Source organism: Erythrolamprus reginae, chromosome 6, assembly GCF_031021105.1.
Source record: "Erythrolamprus reginae isolate rEryReg1 chromosome 6, rEryReg1.hap1, whole genome shotgun sequence".
In the NCBI taxonomy this organism is placed as follows: domain Eukaryota; kingdom Metazoa; phylum Chordata; class Lepidosauria; order Squamata; family Dipsadidae; genus Erythrolamprus; species Erythrolamprus reginae.
In genome coordinates this window covers 70,026,178-70,049,661 of record NC_091955.1, presented here as the reverse complement: position 1 = coordinate 70,049,661, position 23,484 = coordinate 70,026,178, and the positions used below count along the sequence as shown (strand labels likewise).

General features: G+C 39.2%; 1 protein-coding gene across 7 annotated transcripts in view; it reads right to left on the bottom strand.

Annotated features, from left to right (window-relative positions):
* The window catches only part of RBFOX2 (RNA binding fox-1 homolog 2), a 247,223-nt gene that overhangs the window by 102,331 nt on the left and 121,408 nt on the right, over positions 1–23,484 (bottom strand). Inside the window, exon 1 of one of the 7 annotated variants that reach the window (XM_070756216.1) lies at positions 11,872–12,142. The exons of 4 other annotated variants lie outside the window; for them this stretch is intronic. In XM_070756216.1, coding sequence (XP_070612317.1) covers positions 11,872–11,898 — 27 coding nt within the window. In that variant the 5' untranslated portion in view covers positions 11,899–12,142. Of the gene's footprint in view, positions 1–11,871; positions 12,143–23,484 lie in introns of those variants that run through there. 2 more of the 7 variants (XM_070756217.1, XM_070756215.1) reach the window with 2 other exon arrangements.

Here is a 23,484-nt window from a genome sequence, read left to right as displayed (position 1 = left end):
CTTCGTGTTGCTCGCAAATTTCCTGGGAATTTTTTCCGGGCTCGGGTTTTTAAGTAGAAAATGGTTCTTAAGAAGAGGCAAAAAAAATTGTGGACATCTGGTTCTTATCTAGAAAAGTCCTTAAGTAGAGGTACCACTGTATTTATTTTAATTAATTAAATAAATATAGTCATATAATGGTCCCTTATTGTAAGTCTCCTTGAGGTATACACGATACCTCAAGGAGACTTACAATAAGGGACCATTATATGACTATATTTATTTAATTAACTGCTTTTAACAGTTGTGCAGTTATGGCTATCCAGAAAGCCTTAAAGGCAAGTGAAGATTGAACATGGATTTTTTGTCTCAAAAACTAATGTCCACTGACTTTCCCCTGTGAAATAAAAAAAATATAAAGCCCCATTAAAGTGGTCAAAAGATGTAAAAATCTCCTTTGACTTTCTTGAGAACAAGATACAAAACTAAAACAAAGACATCAATAATACTTTAAAAGGGGGAAAAAACAAATTCCATGTTCCTTATTCTTTAGATCATTTTTAAATTAATTAAATTTAAAAGGAATTTAAAACAACCAAAAGCTCTTGCTCGTATATGGATTGCAGATTCCCTTCAAGGTACAAGTATCAACTAGTTTGTCTTTTAAAACTTTCACAGAAATTGCAGAACCATATTTGATTGACTTAAAAAAAAACAAATCAGAAAACCTAAAAAAAATATTTCAAACTAATGCATTCAACTCCAAAATTGAAATTAGAACCTGAAACATTAAAAAAAAACTTACAAGAACAACAAAGGAATCAACAACCAAGGAACTTTAGTGAACTCACAATGTGTATATTGTGTATGTGGGGGAGGGAAAGAATGTGGGGTGGAGAATGCAAACATAAAAAGAGTATTTACTCAATGCTACACATACTATTTAAAAGTCATTTTTGAATTTGAAACAGGGCTGGAAAACATTAATGTCCAACCTGAATTAAAAAATACTTTTGCATAGATTTAATGTCAAATTCAATAAATCATTTATATTACTATTGATAACACATTGTAGATTACTTTTTAATCTCCTAAATGTTTCAAATATAAGAGAAAAGATGAAATAAGTTTACCTACATGTTCACTACAAACCGTTTGATTTCCTTGTGTTGTTTGTCACTCCCTAAAGCTCAGAATAGTAACACTGTGTTTTCCTTTTGTAGAATTATATATAATTTTACTCCATGCATATAAATCCTAAGTAATAAATAAGGATGAAAGGGGCATAATATGTAATTTTATATCCATGTAATGACCGCAATGCCTTTACAAATCAAAGGGCATAACTCAGTTGTATAATTCATTCCCTGTATTTCAAATGGGGGAGGGAATACAGTATCATGAGCTGGCTTTCTTCTAACAAGACTAGCTAAATATTCTGAACTTGGAGAAACACGTGATTCATATGCTCCTTGAGTACTGCTGACATGAAAACTATCTAGATGCATTCATGAAATTACCAATAATTGAGCTTAACTGTCATTGGTCAGGCAGATAATTCCATAGTTACATTGGATGCATTTTTCAGCAATATCCAATAGGGTTGAATGGCACGCTGGTTTTGAAGGCAAAAAGATCCTTCACATAACTCCTGTATGCAGCTCTTTCAACCAAATACATATCTTCCTTTGGCCATGTATCTCTCTGAGATCCTGTACCTAAGGAGAGCAACTGGTTACAATTCAAGGGGGGGAATGCAACAAATGTGCGTGAATTGGCCCAAAATAACTTCTTGCCTGCAAATCTGAAGTGTTCCCAGCACTGTAGGGCTGAAGTGATGATGATGATGATGATGATGATGATGATTATTATTATTATTATTATTATTATTATTATTACTATTATTATGCAGCATTCAAGAATCAACAAATAATAAAGGCATGTATGTATGTATGTATGTATGTATGTATGTATGTATGTGTTGTGTGGTGGTCTTTGGAATGTTTGTACTCAAAGGATGGGGAAAAAATGGAACTGTCAATTTACCTAATTTAAGAGAATTTTAGTGAGGAGGAGGAGATGGCAGCCTTCAAATTAAAGTATGCAGACAGATGTTTCACAGCTCAAGCATCCAAGATAGCAGATGGATAAATCCAAAGTCCAGAAGGGTGCAGAAAAGGATGGAAGAAATTGGAGGAAGGAAATTTTGAGATGCATTTTAGAGCGTAAGTTAATTAATTAATTAATTAATTAATTACATCATGTCCAGAAGCTGCTTTCATCAAATTGAAATCAAACCAAGATGGCGATTCTTTGCCTTTGTTCCAATAAGTGAGTTTACTATTGTGTGATTTATTGCTTTTTAATCAGCAGAACTTAGCTCAAAGATTGGAGAATGCTTTCTAGCAGTAAGAGAATTAATTAGAAAGAGAAATGACCTTGTTTTCAATCTGAAAGAACTGAAAGTATTTTGCTGCGTAACGGAACTGTATTTACTAGAATTTAAGTAGAAGAAATAAAAGAAGTGTTATTTGTTTGAAAATTAACCGTCTGAGAAGCAATTATTATTAACAGCCGATTCTAGCCTGAACCAGAACAGTATGTATGTATGTATGTATGTATGTATGTATGTATGTATGTATGTATGTATGTATGTCTAACAAAATAACTGGGCTGCCATTGACAGAACACGCTTCCCCAAATCAGAACTAAAAGAAATTCTGGTTGATAAATAAATTAAGTCTAAGGTACAAAAAAATCTACACTTTTAAATGAAACAATTACACAACAGACGCTGTAGAACTACAACCTTAAAAATGATGCAATGCTTATTAATTGCACTTTTTAATACATTATTAAAATTGGCAAACATATGCTTTTAAGTGATAGAATACCTTTTTGATCAATCAAAATATTTTAATAGTCAATAATGTGACATCCGTATCGAATTATTTTAATGAAATATTTCAGATCTGTTTGCTCCAATGCTAACTGCAGGAAGACAAATGTATTAGCTTTACATCTGTGTTTTATGGTTCCTCTGAAACAAGAAACGATCACTCTCTGATAGATTATTGATCCCTTCTTGGGCACTTAAATATTTTCTTTCAGATATAATTGATTTTGAATCTGGTTTGTCAGAAGCCCTTGAAAGAATTCAAATGCCTAATATGTTCAATTAATAAAAACTAATTAACTTTAATGTTATTAAAATAAAGTGCATTCAATCTATGCATAGAATGGGAACAGAAACCCAAAATAGTTGAACAGTTTCTGCATGTACAGTGTTCCCTCGCTTTTCGCGGGGGATGCGTTCTGAGACCGCCCGCGAAAGTTGAATTTCCACGAAGTAGAGATGCAGAAGTAAATACACTATTTTTGGCTATGAACAGTATCACAAGCCTTCCCTTAACACTTTAAACCCCTAAATTACAATTTTCCTTAGCAACCATTCAGATTATTACTCACCATGTTTATTTATTAAAGTTTATTTTAAAAAATATTTATTAAAGGCAGACGAAAGTTTGGCGATGACATATGACGTCATCGGGTAGGAAAAACCGTGGTATAGGAAAAAAACCAGCTAAGTATTTTTTAATTAATATTTTTGAAAAACCGTGGTAAGTTCGAACCCACGAAAATCGAGGGAACACTGTACTTCATATTATAATTTTATGCAAAGCCTAACGCAAAACTTTATGCTGCACCAAGGGTTGTATTTGAGAGTTACCATAGAATGGAACATTGTACAGGAATTATTAATTCAAATTACTCTAGGGCAATTTAGTATGCTAAAACTGACAGAACAAGCTTTCCCAAATCAGAACTAAAATAATCAGTCATAAGAGATTTAGCTGCAAACATGACACTAGCTAGATCAATTGGAAGACAGATGATGTAATAAAAATCCCTAGGGAGAAATCCCTTCAGAAAGGCATGGGGGGGGAGGAGAAAACATCACAAAAGTAAGCAAGGGCAAGTTAGATACTCCTTTCCTCACAGTTCACATGATGACAATTCAGGCCACTCATACAAAGAGTTAATAACTCTGTTCCCCATTCTTTGCTCCTACAATCAAGAATTGAATTCGCATGGCTTAGCTAAACAAAATGAAGTATACCTTAGGCATAGGTTAACATTGAGGAGGAGGGGAAATATTTGTCTGTAGCTGTTCAAAATGGACTTTGCCTTAAAAAGTACTTTGAAGGATTATTGATATACTGGTGAACAATGCTTTCCCGAACATAAACGTACAGTATATATATATCCTTCTGGTTTTACTTTCATTCCATTCAAAATAGCAATATATATTTAACATCTTAAGAAATGAGGCTGCACTAGCCTACCTTTTCTGACTTTGTATATTATATTAAGGTGCAAAATATAGCATATATATTTTTAATATTTTAAAAGTCAGCCCATACATAATCAATAAAGAGTTAGAAAGAGATCCAAAATCAGTTGGTTATATAGACTAGCTTCCATCTATCCATCCATCCATCCATCCATCTATCTGATTTCTATGCCGCTCAATCCCATGGGACTCAGGGCAGCTTAAAATATAAAACATAATATAATTCAATAATAGAAGAAATCAATAGTAATATTAAAATTAAACATATTAAAATAATAAAACAATAAGATCCTATTAAAAACCAACAACAATCCAAACAACATATATGCCTAAACTATCACACAATTCAGCCATGACAGATGGTAGTATTCACCGCCACCAGGCCTGCCGGCAAAGCCAGGTCTTCACTGCCTTTCGGAAGGCCAGTAGGGTGAGAGCAGTACGGACATTGGGGGGGGGGTTGATTCCATAGAACTGGGGCAGCCACAGAGAAGGCCCTCCCCCACGGCCATTATTAGTCAGAAATGCCGATAGAAATACCAAGCCTTCAAATTGCTATCACAAACAAATCAGATTTCTTAATTAAAAGACACTGGTATTAATTCTCAGGAACTTTAGCCATCATCATTATTATTATTATTATTATTATTATTATTATTATTATTATTATTATTATTTATTAGACTTGTATGCCGCCCCTCTCCGAAGACTCGGGGTGGCTAACTCATGCTATTATGAGCATAGGCAGAATATGATCTACAAGCAGCCTTCAATGTTTCCATATCAGTTAATGACCATTAATCAATTAAATTAATACATCATGTAGGGACCCTTCTTCAAATAATATTGAACAATTATTTGCATTTTTATAATACAGTTAATCTTGCAATCGCAACTTACTTCCCTAGTAAGAGAGAAAAAAATGCTCCTTATTTCAACCCTATGCTCTATCCATAAATCACCTTATTGCCTCGACAAGAAATATATAAAATTGCTACACCTTGGGTCATGAATTTCAGCAAATGGCACTCGCTGTACCTTTTACTTTCATTAAAAGGAAGCTCTAGTACAAAAGGTAGTGAACATCTAAAGCTATTTCCCCAAATTTAGTGCAATTTACCCAATAAGGATCTCTGAAATATTTACTAGCCATATCTTGTTCATTATTGCATAGATTTTTTTTTTCATTTCAGCTTAGAAAGCTGAATATATTTAATATATTCCTGGGATTCAAGAATATCATAATAATAAGCACTGTAGAGGACCCCATGCTACAACAGAAGTCCACTAATTCTTTCTAGTGGCCTTAATATCTACCGGATGGATCGATTAATTAGCTGAACATCATTTAATAACTTGTCATCTGCACTGAAACCTAGACTACCAGGCCTAATATTTTTAACAGGTCACAGTAATGTGATAGTCAAGATGAACTATTGTGATACACAGAGAGAAGAGAGTGTCAATATCACCCTACCCCACAGAGTCTTACAGGACAGGAAATGGAAAGAGTTTACCAACAAATGGATCAAAACACTATATGTCCTTGCCAAAAAAACACACCCCAATTAACTTCTATGGAAAGCCCCATGGATGTATTAGCAAAGGCACTTGAAGGTCAATTCAGACAACTGAATTAGTTGTGAAAAAACAAAGAGAATAATACATAATCGGAGAAACTTGAATCAAAAGAGGAAAGAGAAATGAGAAACACATCAAAACTTGTGTTATGTGCAGGTAACAACCACAAACTTATAAAATGGTGAAGTCCTTGATACTGTGGGTTGGTTAGTCTTTAAAAGAATAAAAGTAACGAAAAAGCAATGTCCTGCTGAGAGGGGGAGAGGCACAGAGGTGATTCTGCAACACATGGTAAATGGAGGGGGAATGTCTTTCCTGTGCATTTTTTTTTAGCATAAACAAAGAATATAATTTCACGTTGTAGAATGTGTTCATTATATATATTTTTTTCCAATCCCCTTGCAATTCCCCTCACTCTGTGTCTAGTATTGTACCTGCACTAATCCTATTACGAGGTTAACAAAGATATATTTATCTGCTCTGGTCTTTAGTGAGGAGTGAGCAGGGAAAGATCAGAACTACAGATATGGGCAGCAGAGAAGATGGGGGGATGGGATCGGCACACAGAGTCTCCAATGAGTCAGAGCAAACACTGCCAAGCAGCATGTTGCTCTGATTTAAATCAAATCTCCATTTAAGGAACTCCTGCATTTGGAGCTTTCATAAGACGCAGGCTGAGATTGCCATGTCTGGCTACAGTTGTTTGTCACAAGCTGACGGAGGAGCCTGGCAAGGAACGGGTTATCATAGAAGAAAAGCTGTTGGAAAATATGAAGCAGCTGCTGAATCTTTTTTATATATATATATATATTTTTTTTAAACCTACCCTAGCAAGTCTTGAATTCATAAAGCCAGCACCTCTCTGCGTTCTGGGCACAGTTCAGCAAGTCAAGCAGATGCCAACATAAATGCTAGTAGCTGGAACCCTTGAGAAAGCGGAGGGGAGGGGAGAAGGCCGTGCTGACAGAATGGAGACCAGTCACTTTGGGAGGGCTTACAAAATGGAGATGAATAATCTTGCATGATTATTCTGGCTTTCCACAAAAGGGAATGCCAGCTGCTCCACCCTTCGTATCCCACTCTCCTGCAACGCTGTTATTTTATTCTGTTTGTTTGTTTTGTCAAGTACGTATTGGTGGTATACAAAGATATAATAATATTTGTTATATACATGATATTAGTAAAAGAGAAGCATTTGGACAGGAGACGGAAGGCACTCTGGTGCACTTATGCACGCCCCTTATTACCTATACTCTACCAAGAAAGGTTTGAGCGCCACCCGCCCTAGGCAGAGAAGAATAACAGCCTCGGAGGAGCACTAGGCCTTAGAAAGGAATAGCTCTCCCCTACCTAGTTTTTCAACATTCCCCTCCCCTACCAAAAAATTCCCCTCCCCGATCTAAAAGTACAAATTATAAGCAGGCAACAGCCCCCTGTAATGGGTTTCATTCCTCCAAGCAAGGGGAGAGGGACAATGGAAGGGGTGATTCACTGCACAGGAACACACTCCAGGACTGCCACATGGACTTGCTGAACAGCTTAATAGAGAAAGCACACTCCCCCCACCCCCAATTCTGTGAAAGCTCAGTGCCTTCCCCCCACAGTCTCAGCACTGATTGGAAACAGATCCTCGAATAAAACGCCAGCAAAGCACTGCACTGTCCAAGAAAGAAAGAAAGAAAGGGGGGAAATGTGATTTTTGCTCCTCCAGAAGGTAGCAATTTTACAGCATGTCCAAAAAAATATTCCCTTAACCCATAATCTCTTCCCCGTTACCCTGCTCAACCGAAACTGTTTTTCTTGCATTTACCACATTAAGTGTAAGTGAATCAAATTCAGGGCATTTTTGTCTAACACAATGGAAGTTTCATGAATAATTATAAATGTGGATTTCTTGTTCAAAAGATTTCCAAGAACCAAATGCAATTTTGGCACCCTCCCCAAACCTATTTTAGTGATAGCTTACTGATAAAGAATTGTCATATACTGTATATTTAAACAGATTCCTCTAGCACGGGGTAGGCAAAGTTGGCTCTTCTATGACTTGTGGACTTCAACTCCCAGAATTCCTGAGCCAATCATGCTAGCTCAGGAATTCTGGGAATTGAAGTCCACATACCGGTATCATACAAGAGCCAACTTTGCCTACCCTGCTCTAACATATCAGACACGCAGTAATACAGCATAATCCAAACTGCAAGTACATTTACATGGCATAGAGCAAAATCCTTAATACTTTTTTATTCCTTCTGAATCAGTTCACATTTATATCAGGACAAAAACTGAATGGAACCAGGAATGGGGAATATCTTACTATTGATACAGGTTGTCCTTGATTTATAAATGTTCAACGTTACAAGAGCACTGTCCAAAGTGACCTACAATTAATCCCCATACTTACAACTATGGCAGGATCCTCACAGTCACATCATCAAAATTAGGGCATGATTTTATGAGGGCTGCAACATCCTGGGGTCATGTGGCTATCATTTGCGACCTTCCCAGCTGGCTTCTGACATGGTAAGTCAATGGGAGAAGCCAGATTTGCTTAACAACCATACAATTCACTTAACAACCATGGCAAATAAAATGTTGTAAAATAGGGTGTGACTCATTAACAAATGCCTTGCTTAAGAACAAAAAAAAATTGGTCCCAATTATAGTCATAAATTGAGGACTACCTATAAATCCAGGAATATAGTAAAAATGAAAAACACTCCGTCCCAAAAGGGGCGAAGCTATTCCATTTAACACAGAATGATAATTATTTTTCAAAATCAATTAGTTCTTAACTGAAGATGTTAGCATTAAATATGCTCCTTCATACTGGCACTATCCCAACTGTCATATAGTATTATTATATTGCACACATGGTAGTATTTCCTTCTTACCCAAGATTTCTAAATGGATATTTTTGGAAACAAAAACAAAGTTCCACTGATCAGTGTAACTGCCCTTATTATATTATTTGAACGATTATACATGCTCTGAAAGAAAAAAATCCCAACAGTATTAAAGTGCTGACCCTAAATAATCACCTATTATAAATCCAGTACAAAGTCTTATTGACACATGACTTGCAATTTTGAGCAGAATGCTCAAATCCAAAGTAGAAAAATGAGTGTATTTTGGTAAAATATAATATCAAAGATCATCACAGAGAAATAGGAACATTAAGGAACTTCCTAGTTCTTGTGTCAACTTTAGTTATATTAACTTACCCAACCAAATTTCTAATTTCTTAATGTGATATTTCAAATTATTCTTATATATGTTACATTTTCTGTGTCAAATAGAAAAATGACATACATACTCAATATGTATTTTAGAAACCACACATGAAGGTCACAGAGAGTTAATCATTTTTTAGTAATGTCAATTCTTTCCTCTTGAGAGTGATGCAAAAACTTTCTTTATTCGCCCAGAGTCCTTAGGGAGCTAACTAACTAAACTAAATAACTAAATAACTAACTAACTAAATAAATATTCTCTATATCAGTGATGGCAAACCTATTTTGACTCGGGTACCAAAAGGTGCACACATGCGCAATAGCGTGTGCATGCCCACATCCATACCACATGCATATGCACAACCTTGCACTGCCCTCTGCACTTTGCTGAACCCTGGGGATGCAAAAAAAATGGCTCAATGGACCAAGCAGTTCATTTCTGAACTTCCGGTTGGTCCATTGGTCTGTTTTTCGCCATCTCCAGGGTTCAGGAGGCTTCCCTAAAGCTTGTGGAGGGTGAAAATGACCAAAAAGAAGGCCAAAAATCAATTGACTAGCATGTGCATACATGCTGGAGCTGACATCACAGGACAACGTCTCATGTGCCCTCAGATATGGCTCCGCGTGTCACCTGTGGCACGTGTGCCATAGGTTCGCCATCATTGCTCTATACCGGGGTAGGCAAAGTTGGCTTCTTCTATGACTTGTGGACTTCACCTCCCAGAATTCCTAAGCCAATCATGCTAGCTCAGGAATTCTGGGAGTTGAAGTCCACATGTCATACAAGAGCCAGGTTTGTCTACCCTCGCTCTATACAGTAATCTATGCACTCCTCCAACCTTCCTTGATAAGCAAATAGCCTTTTCATTTTTCATCTGAAGTACAAGAATTTTCACTTTCCCTCAAATATGCTATCTTTATATGGTGGACATTTCTTAGTTAGATCATCTATGAACTATCGTTATATTAAATATACTGTATAGGAAAACAACTTTGGACAATATCATGTACCATATAACGGGAGAGAAATGTACAGAAAGGTTACTCAAAATTACAGAAGATACAGTATGTTAAAAGGAGAAAAAAAATTGCCTACAAAATTACTTTTGAAGCTTTCACATTCAGATGGCATAAAGTCGTCCAGCACTCTCAAGACACACATGCAAAATAAAAAGGAAATATAAATAATGAATGTGATCAGCAGAGAAGGAAATCTGCAATTTGCATTAATGGATAGAGACCTCCCTGCCTCTGAGCCACTGAATTTACTCAAGTCTGCTGACTAAGGAAGTCAAGCTGCTGCCACTACTTATAACAATTGTCTCCTAGGACATTCATCTTGCCCCTTAAAGAGAAAAGTATATGATGCCTCTGACCCCTAAAAATTACACTTGTGCAACAATGTAAAAATTAGGTCAAATGATATGAGGTCTTTTAAAATTTTAATTAAATGACCAAAAAAAATCCCCATGATTTTCCCCCTTAAAAATATATCTTTTCTCTTTCTCTCTCAGAAATATATATCCGCGGAGTCTATGGAGAGTGACGGCATACAAATCAAATCAAATCAAATCAAATCAAATAAATCAAATAAACCAAATAAAATAAATAAATAAATATCCATGTATGGCACTGCAGATCATTACATAATTATTACTAACAGTAAATGCTACCTGGCTGTAATGATATTGTTTCCTAACCTTGTCTATTTAACTGACTCCCGTCCCCTCCATGTCAACTAGGTGGTTTCCTTTTTTTTTTTAAAGGCACAAATAATTTAAACAATTCTCAGAAAAGCAAGTCAGGGGGGAAAATAACTGTTTCTTGGTTGTGGGTAAATCATCCCTTGCATTCAGCCCAAGCATTGCTTCTCTGGGAAATGATAAGCAGCTGCTTTCGTGGGTCTATGTATAGTTGCAATGAGCACTGTGCTCCATGAGCATTCATGCACAGACAAGGCACCTGTAAAAACGTGGGGGTTGGGGGGAAGGAATTACCTTTGTAACAAGAAAGTGATTGAAATGCCGATTCAGCTAAAACCTGCATGGCAGCCCATCCGAGGGCAGTGCGGAAGAGGAGCCTGGGTAGATCCCAGAATCTGCAAGGATCCTCTCGCGCATCACCCCCACCACAATGGTCGGATGTGACAGGATCGAATTCCATCTCACTATCTCCTTCCCAAAGGAAACCATCAAAGCCGCCCCATTGACAAGGAGGATTCTTGGAAGGGAGGGAGGGAACTGCGGGCAATGAGGATCCGTTGGATCGGAACGAATGGATTCTCCGGAAGGGTCGCGCAAGGAGGGGAACCACCACCCCTCCTCTTGCCAATATTCATTCGGTGGCAATGATAATAATAAATCTGCTAGCCTTTCCCTACCTCTGCAGTGCCGCCCGCCCGCCCGCCTCCACATGAAGACAAAGAGGTGGACAAAATCCCCGCAGGGTCTTTTTCCTGAGCTGCAGCTGCACCCAGCACAGGAAACCGGAATCCATGGAGCGGAGCGAGAAGGGATGGCTGCGCATCCACGCTCCACCTACAGCTATTCGCCCCGCGCTCTCTCTCTCTCTGCAAGCTCGGACAACGGCGCCCGGAGCCCTTCCGTCCCCCCATTGAAGGGCCTCCTCTTCTTTTCTTTTTTTTCTCTCCAGAAAGGCAAGGCGTTTTTCCCAGCCCCGCGTCGGGAAGAGGGGAGGAAGAGGAGCGCCGGGGCAGCGCCGCCTTACCTGAGTGACCATTTTCTTTTTCTCCATAAACCAAAGCGGGAGGGTGGGGAGGCGAGGGGGAGAAAATCCCTTCCGCCAGGTGGGGCTGTGGCAAAACCTCCTCCTCGGCCCTGGGCTCCTCCGAGTGGCAACCGAGCGAGGGAGGGAGGGAGGGGGAGCTCCCCTGGGTCGCCAGTCCTCCTGCCTTCCTCGCGCTCCTTCCTTTCTTCGCTCTCCCTCTCGCCCTGGTCTCTCTTCTCCCGCCCGCCTTCTTCTCCGCAGCTCCCTCCCATCTCTCAGCCAGATGGCTGAGGGAAGCTCCGCCTCACGAATGCCTGAGGTAATTAATCAGAGCCCGGGCCCGCCTGCTCCTCCTCCTCCTCCTCCCGCCGCCGCCTGGACGGAGTCAAATGAGAGGGAGGCCGCTGGCATCGTGTGTGTGCGCGCAAAGCCGAGGGTTGGTTTCCCTCGTGTCGGGAGCGGGAGAAGGGCTGTAAAGCCAAAAGGCCCGAGGAGGAGTGTGTGCGTGAGGGGGAGAGAGACAGGCGCGCCGGTAGCGCGCTTCAAACAAAAGGGGCCTCTCTCCGCCTTCCTGAGGCCCTTTGCTCTCTTCCCGGCACAAAAGGGCTCTCTACCTGCGCTAAGCATCTCCTCCACCTCCTGCCAAACGTGTCGGGTTTTTTCTCCCTAGTCGGGGGAAGGAGGCTGAGCTCTCTAATGTAACCCTGGCCTCACTGTGAGGCTAGGAGGAAGGCATTTTCTTCCCCCACCACCACGACCCCGCATCTTTCAAGGGCTGAGTTTCCACTCTACACTGACACAACGCATCCAATGAGCAAGGAAAACACCAGTGTGAAGGTTTTTCAAGGAACCTGATGCTCAAGAATCTAGACCAATGATGGCTAACCTTTTTTCCCTCAGGTACCAAAAATGTACGTGTACCACATGTGCGCGTTGTTGTTGTTGTTATTATTATTATTATTATTATTATTATTATTATTATTATTATTATTATTATTTGGATTTATATGCCGCCCCTCTTCAAGGACTCAGGGTGGCTTACAACATATAAAAAGACAATATACATCGAAATCCAATTAATTAAAAATAAAAGTTACATCTAAAATGTAAAGAACCAATTAAAATACACACATATTCCATTCAATCAACAAACCCATTCATTGGCCAGGGGGCAAAATCTAATGACCCCAAGCTTGGCAGCATAAGTGAGTCTTTAGACTCTTACAAAAGGCGAGGAGGGTGGGATAATATGAATCTCGGGGGGGGGGGGGGGCTGATTCCAGTTATCAAGTGTACAGATGTGCCCACACCCATAATTCAATCTCCCCCATTTACCCCACCCCCTGTGCATATGTGCGTGATTCCCCCACAACCCAGCTTCCCAACTTGTTGCCCTCCCCAGTCTCCAAAGGCTCCCCTGAAGGCTGGGGAGGGCAAAAAATCCCTCCCCTGCCCCCCCAGAAGTCCTCCAGAGGCTGAAAAACGCCCTCCCAGAACTTCCATACAAGCCAAAAATCAGCTGCCTGGTACATACATGCACACTGGAACTGAGTTAGGGCAATGGCTCGCGTGCCGGGATAGATGGCTACGTGTGCCACCTGTAGCACAAGCGCCATAGGTATGCCATCATGGATCTAGACTATGCTGAAAGGGTGGTTTTGGGTTCATTTGAATTTAAATCCAGTTCTCTGCTGGAATTGCCTCTTGTATCTTGATAGGTTGACTCAGCCTTCCATCCTTCTAAGGTGGGTAAAATGATGACCCAGATTGTTGGGGGCAATATATGGTGACTCTGTAAACTGCATAGAGAAGGCTGTAAAAGCACTTATGAAGCGGTATATAAATCTAAATGCTATCGCTATTGCTACTTATGTGAGCCTGGTAGATTCCAGGCTCTGGCTTCTTTTTTGTGCTTGACTTCTAGTTATCTCATGGACACAGGTACACAGAGTTTTCTAGGCAACAATATAGGTGGGTGAGGGGAAGAAGCTTTCTAAGGCCTTTTTAAAGATGTGTTTACATCAAGTCCAGCATACACTATAGGATTTCATGGTGGTCTCCCCATCCCAACATTAACTAGGTCTGATTCTGTTTAGCTTTCTGAGATAAGTAAGTGCAGAGTAACTTAACAACATGAAAAAGTTCACCTAACACAATGACTAGCATGAAAACGTAGAGCTATATCACATTTTTGCTTTTTTTCAATGTAATAAAAGGAATAAAAGATGCAAAATGACTTCAGATTTTAGTATCAGTGGAATAAAATGGAGAAGACATTACAGATCTCTGAAATCACTTTCCTTGAACTAATAACACATCAGGTACTTGTTTATGAAATATCAACTTTTTGTTCAAATGATCATATCCTTTTGGGGAATGATGAGATGTACATGTATAAGACAGCAAAAGAACAGTTCAATTGCCAACCAAATTCACTCACCCTTGTACATCTGGTAAACCTTGAATTTTTTAAATTTTATTTTGGAGGCGATGTAACTTCTGACTAATGAAAATACATTTATTGCCTATTCAAATGAATAGGTAATTTCTGACAACTGCAAACAAATGTTGCAATTTTTCTTCAAAACCTCCTCTTCTGAAAAATACATTCCTCCTCTCACTTTTGCAGTGTTCTGGTCAATTAATTGAGCATATTTAGTTATCTTTCAAATTTTAATCCCAAATGATTAGAATATACTGAACATAACTAACACAATGTTTCTTCAGACTTTTAAACATGATATTGCAACCTTGTATATTTAACATGATTTATCAGGATTTCTTGGGCTACAGTCCCATTCACAATTCTATAGGTTAGCCATGGCAATTCTAGCCATGCTAGAATTGCCACCACCTATGATAAAACTCAGGCTACAGGATTCATTAATATACGAACCCCTTCTATATCTTTCTGTCCATTTGCTCTCTTCTCTGATGAATTGCAACTATATATCTGAAATGCTCAGCATAGTTTTTGCATCTAATGTTTGTTCTATCACGGCTATTACACACATCTGAGTCATCACATTGTACAACAATCAAAGCTAGGTATTTCGGTATAGTTTTGCTGTATGGCCTACTCTGAAGATGTTAATATTTAACATAATGAACTCAATGCTGTTGGAAAAAGGAGGCCACATAAGAATTATACAAATACAGACTAATATACAAATAGGGTAGCAGGTAAAAGAAGAAAACAAATTGACTAAAAAATTTAGGCTTTTTCAGTTTATGTAGATTGAAATGTTCAAGCCCATTCCCTTTTGTGCAAATTCTATAATAAAAATTTCCAGCATGCAGTAAAAATTACAGACCAGCTTACCCATATATTCTGGTTCCTATTCTACAGAGTTCTCACTTCCCTATTAGTCTCTCTCTTCTTTCGACCACAGAATAATAGCCTGCAATCTTAGGATCACTATTTCATGTACCTTTTGGCACAAGATCAAAGTCCTTTTGTAACAAATCATTCATACCTCTGGTATAATCACTCCCCCTTCCTCAAAAAAAAGCATCTTATAGTAGCTATAACAAAGATAAGCAAGTAGAAAGAGAAATAGGAAGGAAAAAAATGAACAAGTGTCATTTTCCATCTTTGGTTCAATGTACTCAGTTTGGATCCCTCAAGGTTATCACTCAATTTAAAAGGACTGTCCACTCCACCTAACCCTAGACAACTTTTTGAGATGGGATGGAATAGAATAGAATAGCAGAGTTGGAAGGGACCTTGGAGGTCTTCTAGTCCAACTCCCTGCTTAGGCAGGAAACCCTACACCATTTCAGACAAATGGTTATCCAACATCAAACATCATCTTTAAACTTCCAGCCGTTGGAACATTCACAACCTCTGGAGGCAAGCTGTTCCACGGATTATTTTTTCTAACTGTCAGGAAATTTCTCCTTAGTTCTAATTTGCTTCTCTCCTTGAGTAGTTTCCACCCATTGCTTCTTTTTCTGTTCTCAGATGCTTTGGAGAATAGCCTGACTCCTTCTTCTTTGTGGCAACCCCTGAGATATTGGAACACTGCTATCATGTCTCCCCTAGTTCTTCTTTTCATTAAACGGTTGCTACAACCCTTCTTCATATGTTTTAGCCTCCAGTCTCCTAATCATCTTCATTGCTCTTCTCTACATACTTTCTAGAGTCTCATCATCCTTTTTGCATCCTGGCGACCAAAACTGAATGTAATATTCCAAGTATGGCCTTACCAAGGCCTTATAAAGTAGTATTAACACTTCATGTGATCTTGATTCTATCCCTCTGTTAATGCAGCCTAAAACTGTGTTAGCTTCTTGGCAGCTGCTGCACACTGCTGGCTCATATTTAAATGGTTGTCCACTAGGACTCCAAAGTCCCTCTCACAGTTACTATTGTTGAGCAAGGTACCATATATACCAGTGATGAAGTGCCACAGGTAGCACGCAGAGCCATATCTGCTGGCATGTGAGCCATTGCCTTAGCTCAGCACCAACATGCATGTATGTGCTGGCCAGCTGATTTTGGGCTTGCACAGAGGCTCTAGGAGGGCATTTTTGGCTTCCAGAGATCCTCTGGGGGGGGGGAGGTATCTTTATCCTCCTCCAGCTCCAGGAATGCATTTAGAACCTGGGGAGGGCAAAGCACAAGCCTATTGGGCCCATCTGAAGTTGGGAAACAGGCTATTTCTGGCTTCCAGAGGGCCTTGGTGGGGGGAGCTGTTTTCGTCCTCCTCAGGCATTGAATTATGGGTGTGGCACTTGCGCATGTGCAATTGCACCCGCCACGCTCTTTCGGCACCCACGGAAAAAAAGGTTCGCCATCACTGATATATACCATACCTGTGCATTTTGTTCTTCTTGCCTAAATGTAGAACCTTACTTTTTTCACCATTGAATTTCATTTTTTTAAATAGCGCCCAATATTCAAGTCTGCCAAGATATTTCTGTCTCTTTAGCCTCTATTCTAGAGTGTAGGCTATTCCTGCCAGTTTGGTGTCATCTGCAACTTTGATGAGTTCCCAATCTATGCCCTCATTGGTGAAGATGTTGAAGAGTACTGGGTCTAAAACAGAGCATTGGGGTACTCTACTGCATACTTCCCTCTATATAGACGTAGTTCCATTGAGCACTACATGTTTAGTGTGGTTGGTCAGCCAGTTTTGAATCCATCTGGTGGTGGTGCTGTCTAACCCTCATTTTTCAACTTTATCTAGTAGTAGGTTATAGTCTACTTTATCAAATGCCTTACTGAAGGCATTTGATAAATGCTGTCACAGGGTGTCCAGGGGGAAAGCATTTTGAAATTCCCTGATATTTCCCTGACATTTCCCTGTAACCTGCGATCTAGTTAAGGTGCAGTCATAGATGACGTCATACCAAACGGCTAAGCCGTGAAGAAGTATCGGTAACTGAGGAAGCAAGTTGTTGCCACAGTTATGCTCATTTTGTTTGACTCTGCCAGGCATTTTTTTTACATGATTTTCCCCTGGCTTTTAAACATTTTAATAAAGTTTGGTTTACTCCCCCTGATTTATTCTGTTTTTTTCATGAATTCACTGATAATTCCCTTTGCCAGACACTCTGATATTATGGGCAATAAAGGGAAGGTGTTGATGAACATGTTAATACAGTTTGTTTTTTTCCGCTGATTTATTCTGTTTTTTTCACAAATTCCCTGATAATTCCAAAATCTCGTCTGCCAATTCCTTCAGAACCTTGGGTCTGGTCCTGATGATTTGAATTTGTCTAGGGTAGACAGGGAGAAAGCAGAGTTTTCCCTTTGTGTAAAGACAGATCCAAGAAACGAGTTAAGTAGATTTACTTTCTCCCTGTTGCTTGTCACCTTCTTGCCTCTTTCTCCCAGCAATGGACCAATTGTTTCCTTGAACGTTTAAAAAAAAATATGTTGGAAGAAGCTTTTTTTGTTATTTTTTACTTTTGTCGGAAGCCTTTGTTCATTGTGACCCTTAGGTTTCCTCACTTCATCTTTACAGGCTTGGACTATTTGCTGATATTCTACCTTAGTTATTTCTCCCTCATTTCACTTTTTTATACTTGTCCTTTTTTTTCTTTCAGTTTGTCAGAGAGTTCTTTATGCAGCCATGCTGGTTTCTTTTGAGAGCTATTATTTTTCTTCTTCGTTGGTTTATAATCTCACTTTTCAAAATTTCCCAAGGTGATAAGGGCATGAGTGACTGTGAGGAGAGCTTGCTGATCCAAATAGGGTCGCAATTGGTGCACCAAGCGAACCTGTGCAAAGGTCCCCCTGGCTACAGCTGAAAGATGTTGTTCCAGTCTCAGCTGAGAATCCTAGAAGACACCCAAACTGCGAACCTGTTCTGAAAGGGGTAGTTTTTCCCCTCCCAGAACCAAGGATGGACAGTTCATGTAGTCCTTCAGAGGCAATACCCATAGCCACTCAGTCTTGTCGGGATTAAGCTTGAGCCTGTTAACTCCCATCCAGACCCTCACGGCCTCCAGGCACTTGCACATCAATCTACCAATTCACTGAACTGGCACAGGGTGGAGATGTATAACTGGGTATCATCAACATATTGCTGGTACTTCACCCCATGCCATAGGATGATCTCACCCAGTGGTTTCATGTAGATGTTAAATACAAGAGAGAGCACCAAACCCTGTGGCATCCCACAAAGAAAGGGCCTAGGGGTCGATCACTGTTCCCCTACCAACACTGACTGCAACCAACTGGAAAGATAGGAGGTGAACCACCACAACACTGTACCTCCCACTCCCAACTCCCTCAGTTGTTGGAAAAGGATACCATGGTCAATAGTACTGAAAGCCACTGAGAGATCAAGAATGACCATGATAGAAGAGTGACCCCTATCCTGGGCATGCCAGAGATCATTCATCAGCATGACCAAAGCAGTTTCTGTACTGTAGTCGGGCCTGAAGCCCAATTGAAAACAGTCTAGATAATCGGTTTCATCCAATGACCATAGGAGCTGGAGCACCACCACTTTCTGCACAACCATACCTACTTTACCCAATTTTTATTTATTTATTTATTTATTTATTTATTTATTTATTATTTAGATTTGTATGCCGCCCCTCTCCGAAGACTGGACAAAAGTTCTTCAACTCAGCTAGGTCCAGGGAAGGCTTCTTGAGGAAGGGCCTCACAACCACTTCTTTTCATGGTTTCAGGAATGACTCCTCACTTAAAGAGGCATTGATCAAAGTCTGGAACCAATCTTGTGTCACCTCCTTGCTGGCCAAGACCAGCCAGGAGGGGCATGGGTCCAGTAGACAAATGAAGGAATGCACAGCTCCCATAGCTTTGTCCACTTCATCAGGAGTCACAGGATCAAATTCGTCCCACACAATGGGACTAAGAACTACCCCTATCATTTCAGTCTGACCTGTCTAATAAGAGTCCAGGTCTGTCCAAATCTGGGTGACTTTGTCTGTTAGAAACTGAACAAATTTCTCTGTAGGAGCTCTTCTGCTCCCTCCACATTAAGGAAAGAATGGGTCAGCCTGAAAAGGGCGCCTCGGCGTGAATCTGCGGACACAATAAGTACTGGAAAATGCAAACATTTTTGCATTAGGTAAGTCCTAATAAAGACTCTTAACAGTGCTTGGTCAGATTCAGAGTTACTGGTTCTCCAGCATCGCTCAAGACTCTCTTCTGACGCTTCATCTTCCAGAGTTCCTCAGTGAACCAAGGAGCTCTCCTGGATTTACCGCCACAGAGAGGTCGCAGAGATCCAATACATTCCAGTGCCCCTATAAAATCCTGTTCCGGGCAGCCACTAGGGACTCATCCGGATTGTGGGCAAGAGTCAGGTATTTCTCCAAGCTCCCTCTGGAAGTCCAATATGGCTGATCCCCTTGTTCCCTTCTCTACTTTTGGGGAAACAAAGTTGTCTTCTAGGTTTGTTAGGAACCTGTTGGTTTCATTTAGTGCAGAGTTTGTCTCCCAGTTGATATCAAGGTAGTTAAAATCCCCCATTACTATTACTATTTTAATTTCAAGGTGTTGTTAAGCTACAACTTCCATAATTACTGGAACCGTTGGATATGAAGTATAATTCCACATCTGGAATGCCAAACTTGGTAAAATATAGCTGAGTTGACTCATACATATAATGTTAAGCAGTAGATCATTTCAATTACAAGGTACAATGACTGGCTTCACATTTGCATTTTGCACAAAGACTATCAATAGATGATCCTTGCCAGCCATATTACAGATGGTTTTTGGAACTTGATGAATGCTATTTTATTTTCATGACATAGATATCTAAGGACTTCTTGACTTATTTATTTTATATACCAATATATGTCACCCATCTCATCATCAAGTGACTGGCCTTGAAGATTCAAGGTTTGATGACTCTAGACCAGTGATGCCACAGGTGGCACACGGAACCATAACTGCTGGCACGCGAAGCATTGCCCTAGCTCATCTCCAACATGCATGTGTGTGCTGGCCAGCTGATTTTTGGCTTCGCACAGATGCTCTGGGAGGGCATTTTTGCTTCCAGAGAGCCTCCAAAGGAATGGGGAAGGACATTTTACATTCCAGGAAGCCTTTGGAGCCTGGGGAGGGCGAAACATGAGCGTACTGGGCCCACCAGAAGTTGGGAAACAGGTCATTTTCCTCAGTTTTTGCCCTCCTCAGCCATTGAATTATGAGTGTGGGCACTCGCGCATGTGCGATAACGCACGTGCACGCTCTTTCGGCCCCCAGGGAAGAAAAGGTTTGCCATCACTGCTCTAGACTATAGAGAATGTATTCTCAACTGCTAGGTTGTAATAATATATTTATAATATTGAACAAGGATGTACAACCCTTTATTGAACAGGAGGTGCATTTAACAGCAAGTTATTAATTACTATTTATAACTGGTAGTCTATAAATAAACAAATGGGATGTCTGATAGCTTAGAAATTAAAGATCCCGAGCTTGTCATCTGGAAAGCTGACAGCCTGGGTTTGAGATCTGAGTGCCGCATGATGGGATGAGCTCCCATTGCTTGCCCCAGCTCCTGCCCAACTAGTACAAAAGCATACAGATGTGAGTAGATAAATAGGTACCTCTTTGGTTGGAAGAGTGTGCGCCTCGGCGTATAGTCACAGTGCAAAGTCCAGCATGTTTGAAAAATCACTGGCCTATGAGGCATCCTATCTGAATATGTGTAAGCAGATAACAGATCTCCCCAAACTCAGCAACCCATTTGTCTTATTTCTTTGAGATTATTGTGAGGAAAAAGAAGACATTGCTACTATCATATAGTTGATAGTATAAGAGGGAGCTTTAGCACACCTTAAATGGTGTATGTTTCTGTTGGTCAAAATTATTTCTAGAATATTTAGACTAATTAAATGTTTTAATTGTTTTTGAAATGAATTGTCTTACCCTCATCAAAACTCTTTGGCAGAGGTACTGAAATAATATATTTCACACTGAGGTCTAGATATCAATTTATTATCTGAATTATACTGGTTCAATTTGATGAACTCTGAAGAAATAACATCAAAATTAATAACAAGCCAATTACACATTTAATGTATACCATAATATGTTTACTTATCTTCTAAATAAAGGCATACTTTTTTTTAGTCATCTAAAATGAATGTCCTCTTCATATTATTGATTGACCAGTATCATTAGGGGGACATCTACCAGGAGTTAATGGAACTTTTCCATTAACTTTTCTGCAACATTTTTCTCATCCTGAGATATAGATTTAGGGTTCCTAAGGCAAACTTCAATTCTGAAGAACAAGGCTACATGATTTTTGGAACAAACTCTGCTACCAAAAGAAAAGTAATTATGAAGCATCTCTTCCAAGAGTTTGTACAATTGCAATTAATCTACTAAAAAGGATGTATAATCTTCTGGGTCCTGGGGAGAATTTTAAGAGATCCAGTAATGTCAACTGTTTATTTTTACAGTTAAAAGGCTAATATCAAAAATTCAAACTTTCAAAGGTCTCCAGAACATCTTATCATTTGATTCTTCAAGTAATAAGTTTAGTGCCATTCAAAACCTGACTCTGTAATTCAATTATCTTATTTTTATACTTCTAATTTTATTGCCTGTCTTCCCATTCAACCAAATACTCACAAACAGCACCAATATTTGCAAAATATAAAGCTGAAACATGGAAAAATCAAAGCATTATATAGATAATGCCAGAAATGTAAAATCATATTGATATTTCAGAAACGTTTAAGAAAGTATATCATGAAAATGACTGAACACATGTAAAACAGAAATTAAGTGTTATCACTACTATTTTAGTGCAATGTTATATACTACCAATAACAATAAAACATATAAAACATGAATACATTTGTTTGGAAATAAGATTAACCCAAACAAAAAGACGTGTGTTGATTGACTGCCCAATTTTAATCAATACAGTCCCAAATGGAATCTGTTTTGATTGCAAAAAAATAATTCATTACCACTTATAAAGTATCAATTGATCATGCTAGATAAAACTTTGTTCATCCTACAAGTACAACATAATCTTCCAGACTCAGTTTTCACAATGGTTATACTTTGTATGCTTATTATTTTAAATAAATACTATAAAATGAAACTAGGATAATTCTAATGGATTATGTGCTACATATGTTTGCTCCTAGGGACATACAGAGAAAGGTTAATAAGATGCAGACCTTAAAAACAGCCACCACAATAAAATAGACCTTTTAATGTGACTCTGAAAAAGGTAAGGTGTAAAGACTAAATTAAGCCTTGGAAAGATATAATAACTGGTTCCAAGTACAGTGGTACCTCTACTTAAGAACTGAATTCATTCCATGACCAGATTCTTAAGTAGAAAAGTTTGTAAGTAGAAGCAATTTTTTCCATAGGAATCAATGTAAAAGCAAATAATGTGTGCAAACCTATTAGGAAAGAAATAAAAGCTCGGAATTTGGGTGGGAGGAGGAGGACAGTCACTGCCGAAAGAAGAAGATGAGGTGAGGGGAATCCAAAAAATCCAAAACTTTAAGGCTTAAAAAAAAGAGAGGGACTCTGAGGCGGCGAGGGGGAGCATGCGCCTCCCATACACTGCGCTAGAGAGAGAAACCCAGGGGGATCGGCAGGAAACTGGCCGGGCCTTCATGCCACTCTCAAATTTCCTGGGAAATTTTTCCGGGTTCGGGTTCTTAAGTAGAAAATTGTTCTTAAGAAGAGGGAAAAAATAAGAACACCCGGTTCTTATCTAGAAAAGTTCTTAAATAGAGGCGTTCTTATGTACAGGTACTATTGTATCATGCTTTAGCCAGGCTTGTTTTAACCATGATTTGTTAATCAAACCACAATTTCCTTGATTCCCTAAGTAACAATACCTGGTTTGTATATTATAATGAAAGAGTTCTTATAATATGCAACACCGAAATAAAGCTAATAATTTTATGCTATGTTATGCGCTTAGCTACTGGAAAACTCAAGATAATTCATGAAATAATCTAAAACAAAATTTCAAATCCATGAAGGAGCACGCTTGCTAAATATTTCTAAGGATTGTTATCCTTTGTTGGATTATAAACTTGAAGTATGCAAATTTTGATATACAAATGCCACAATCCTCTCTCTCTCTATGCTGAGGACTGTAGTGAAGGTTGGGGTGGAGCTATGATTCTAAT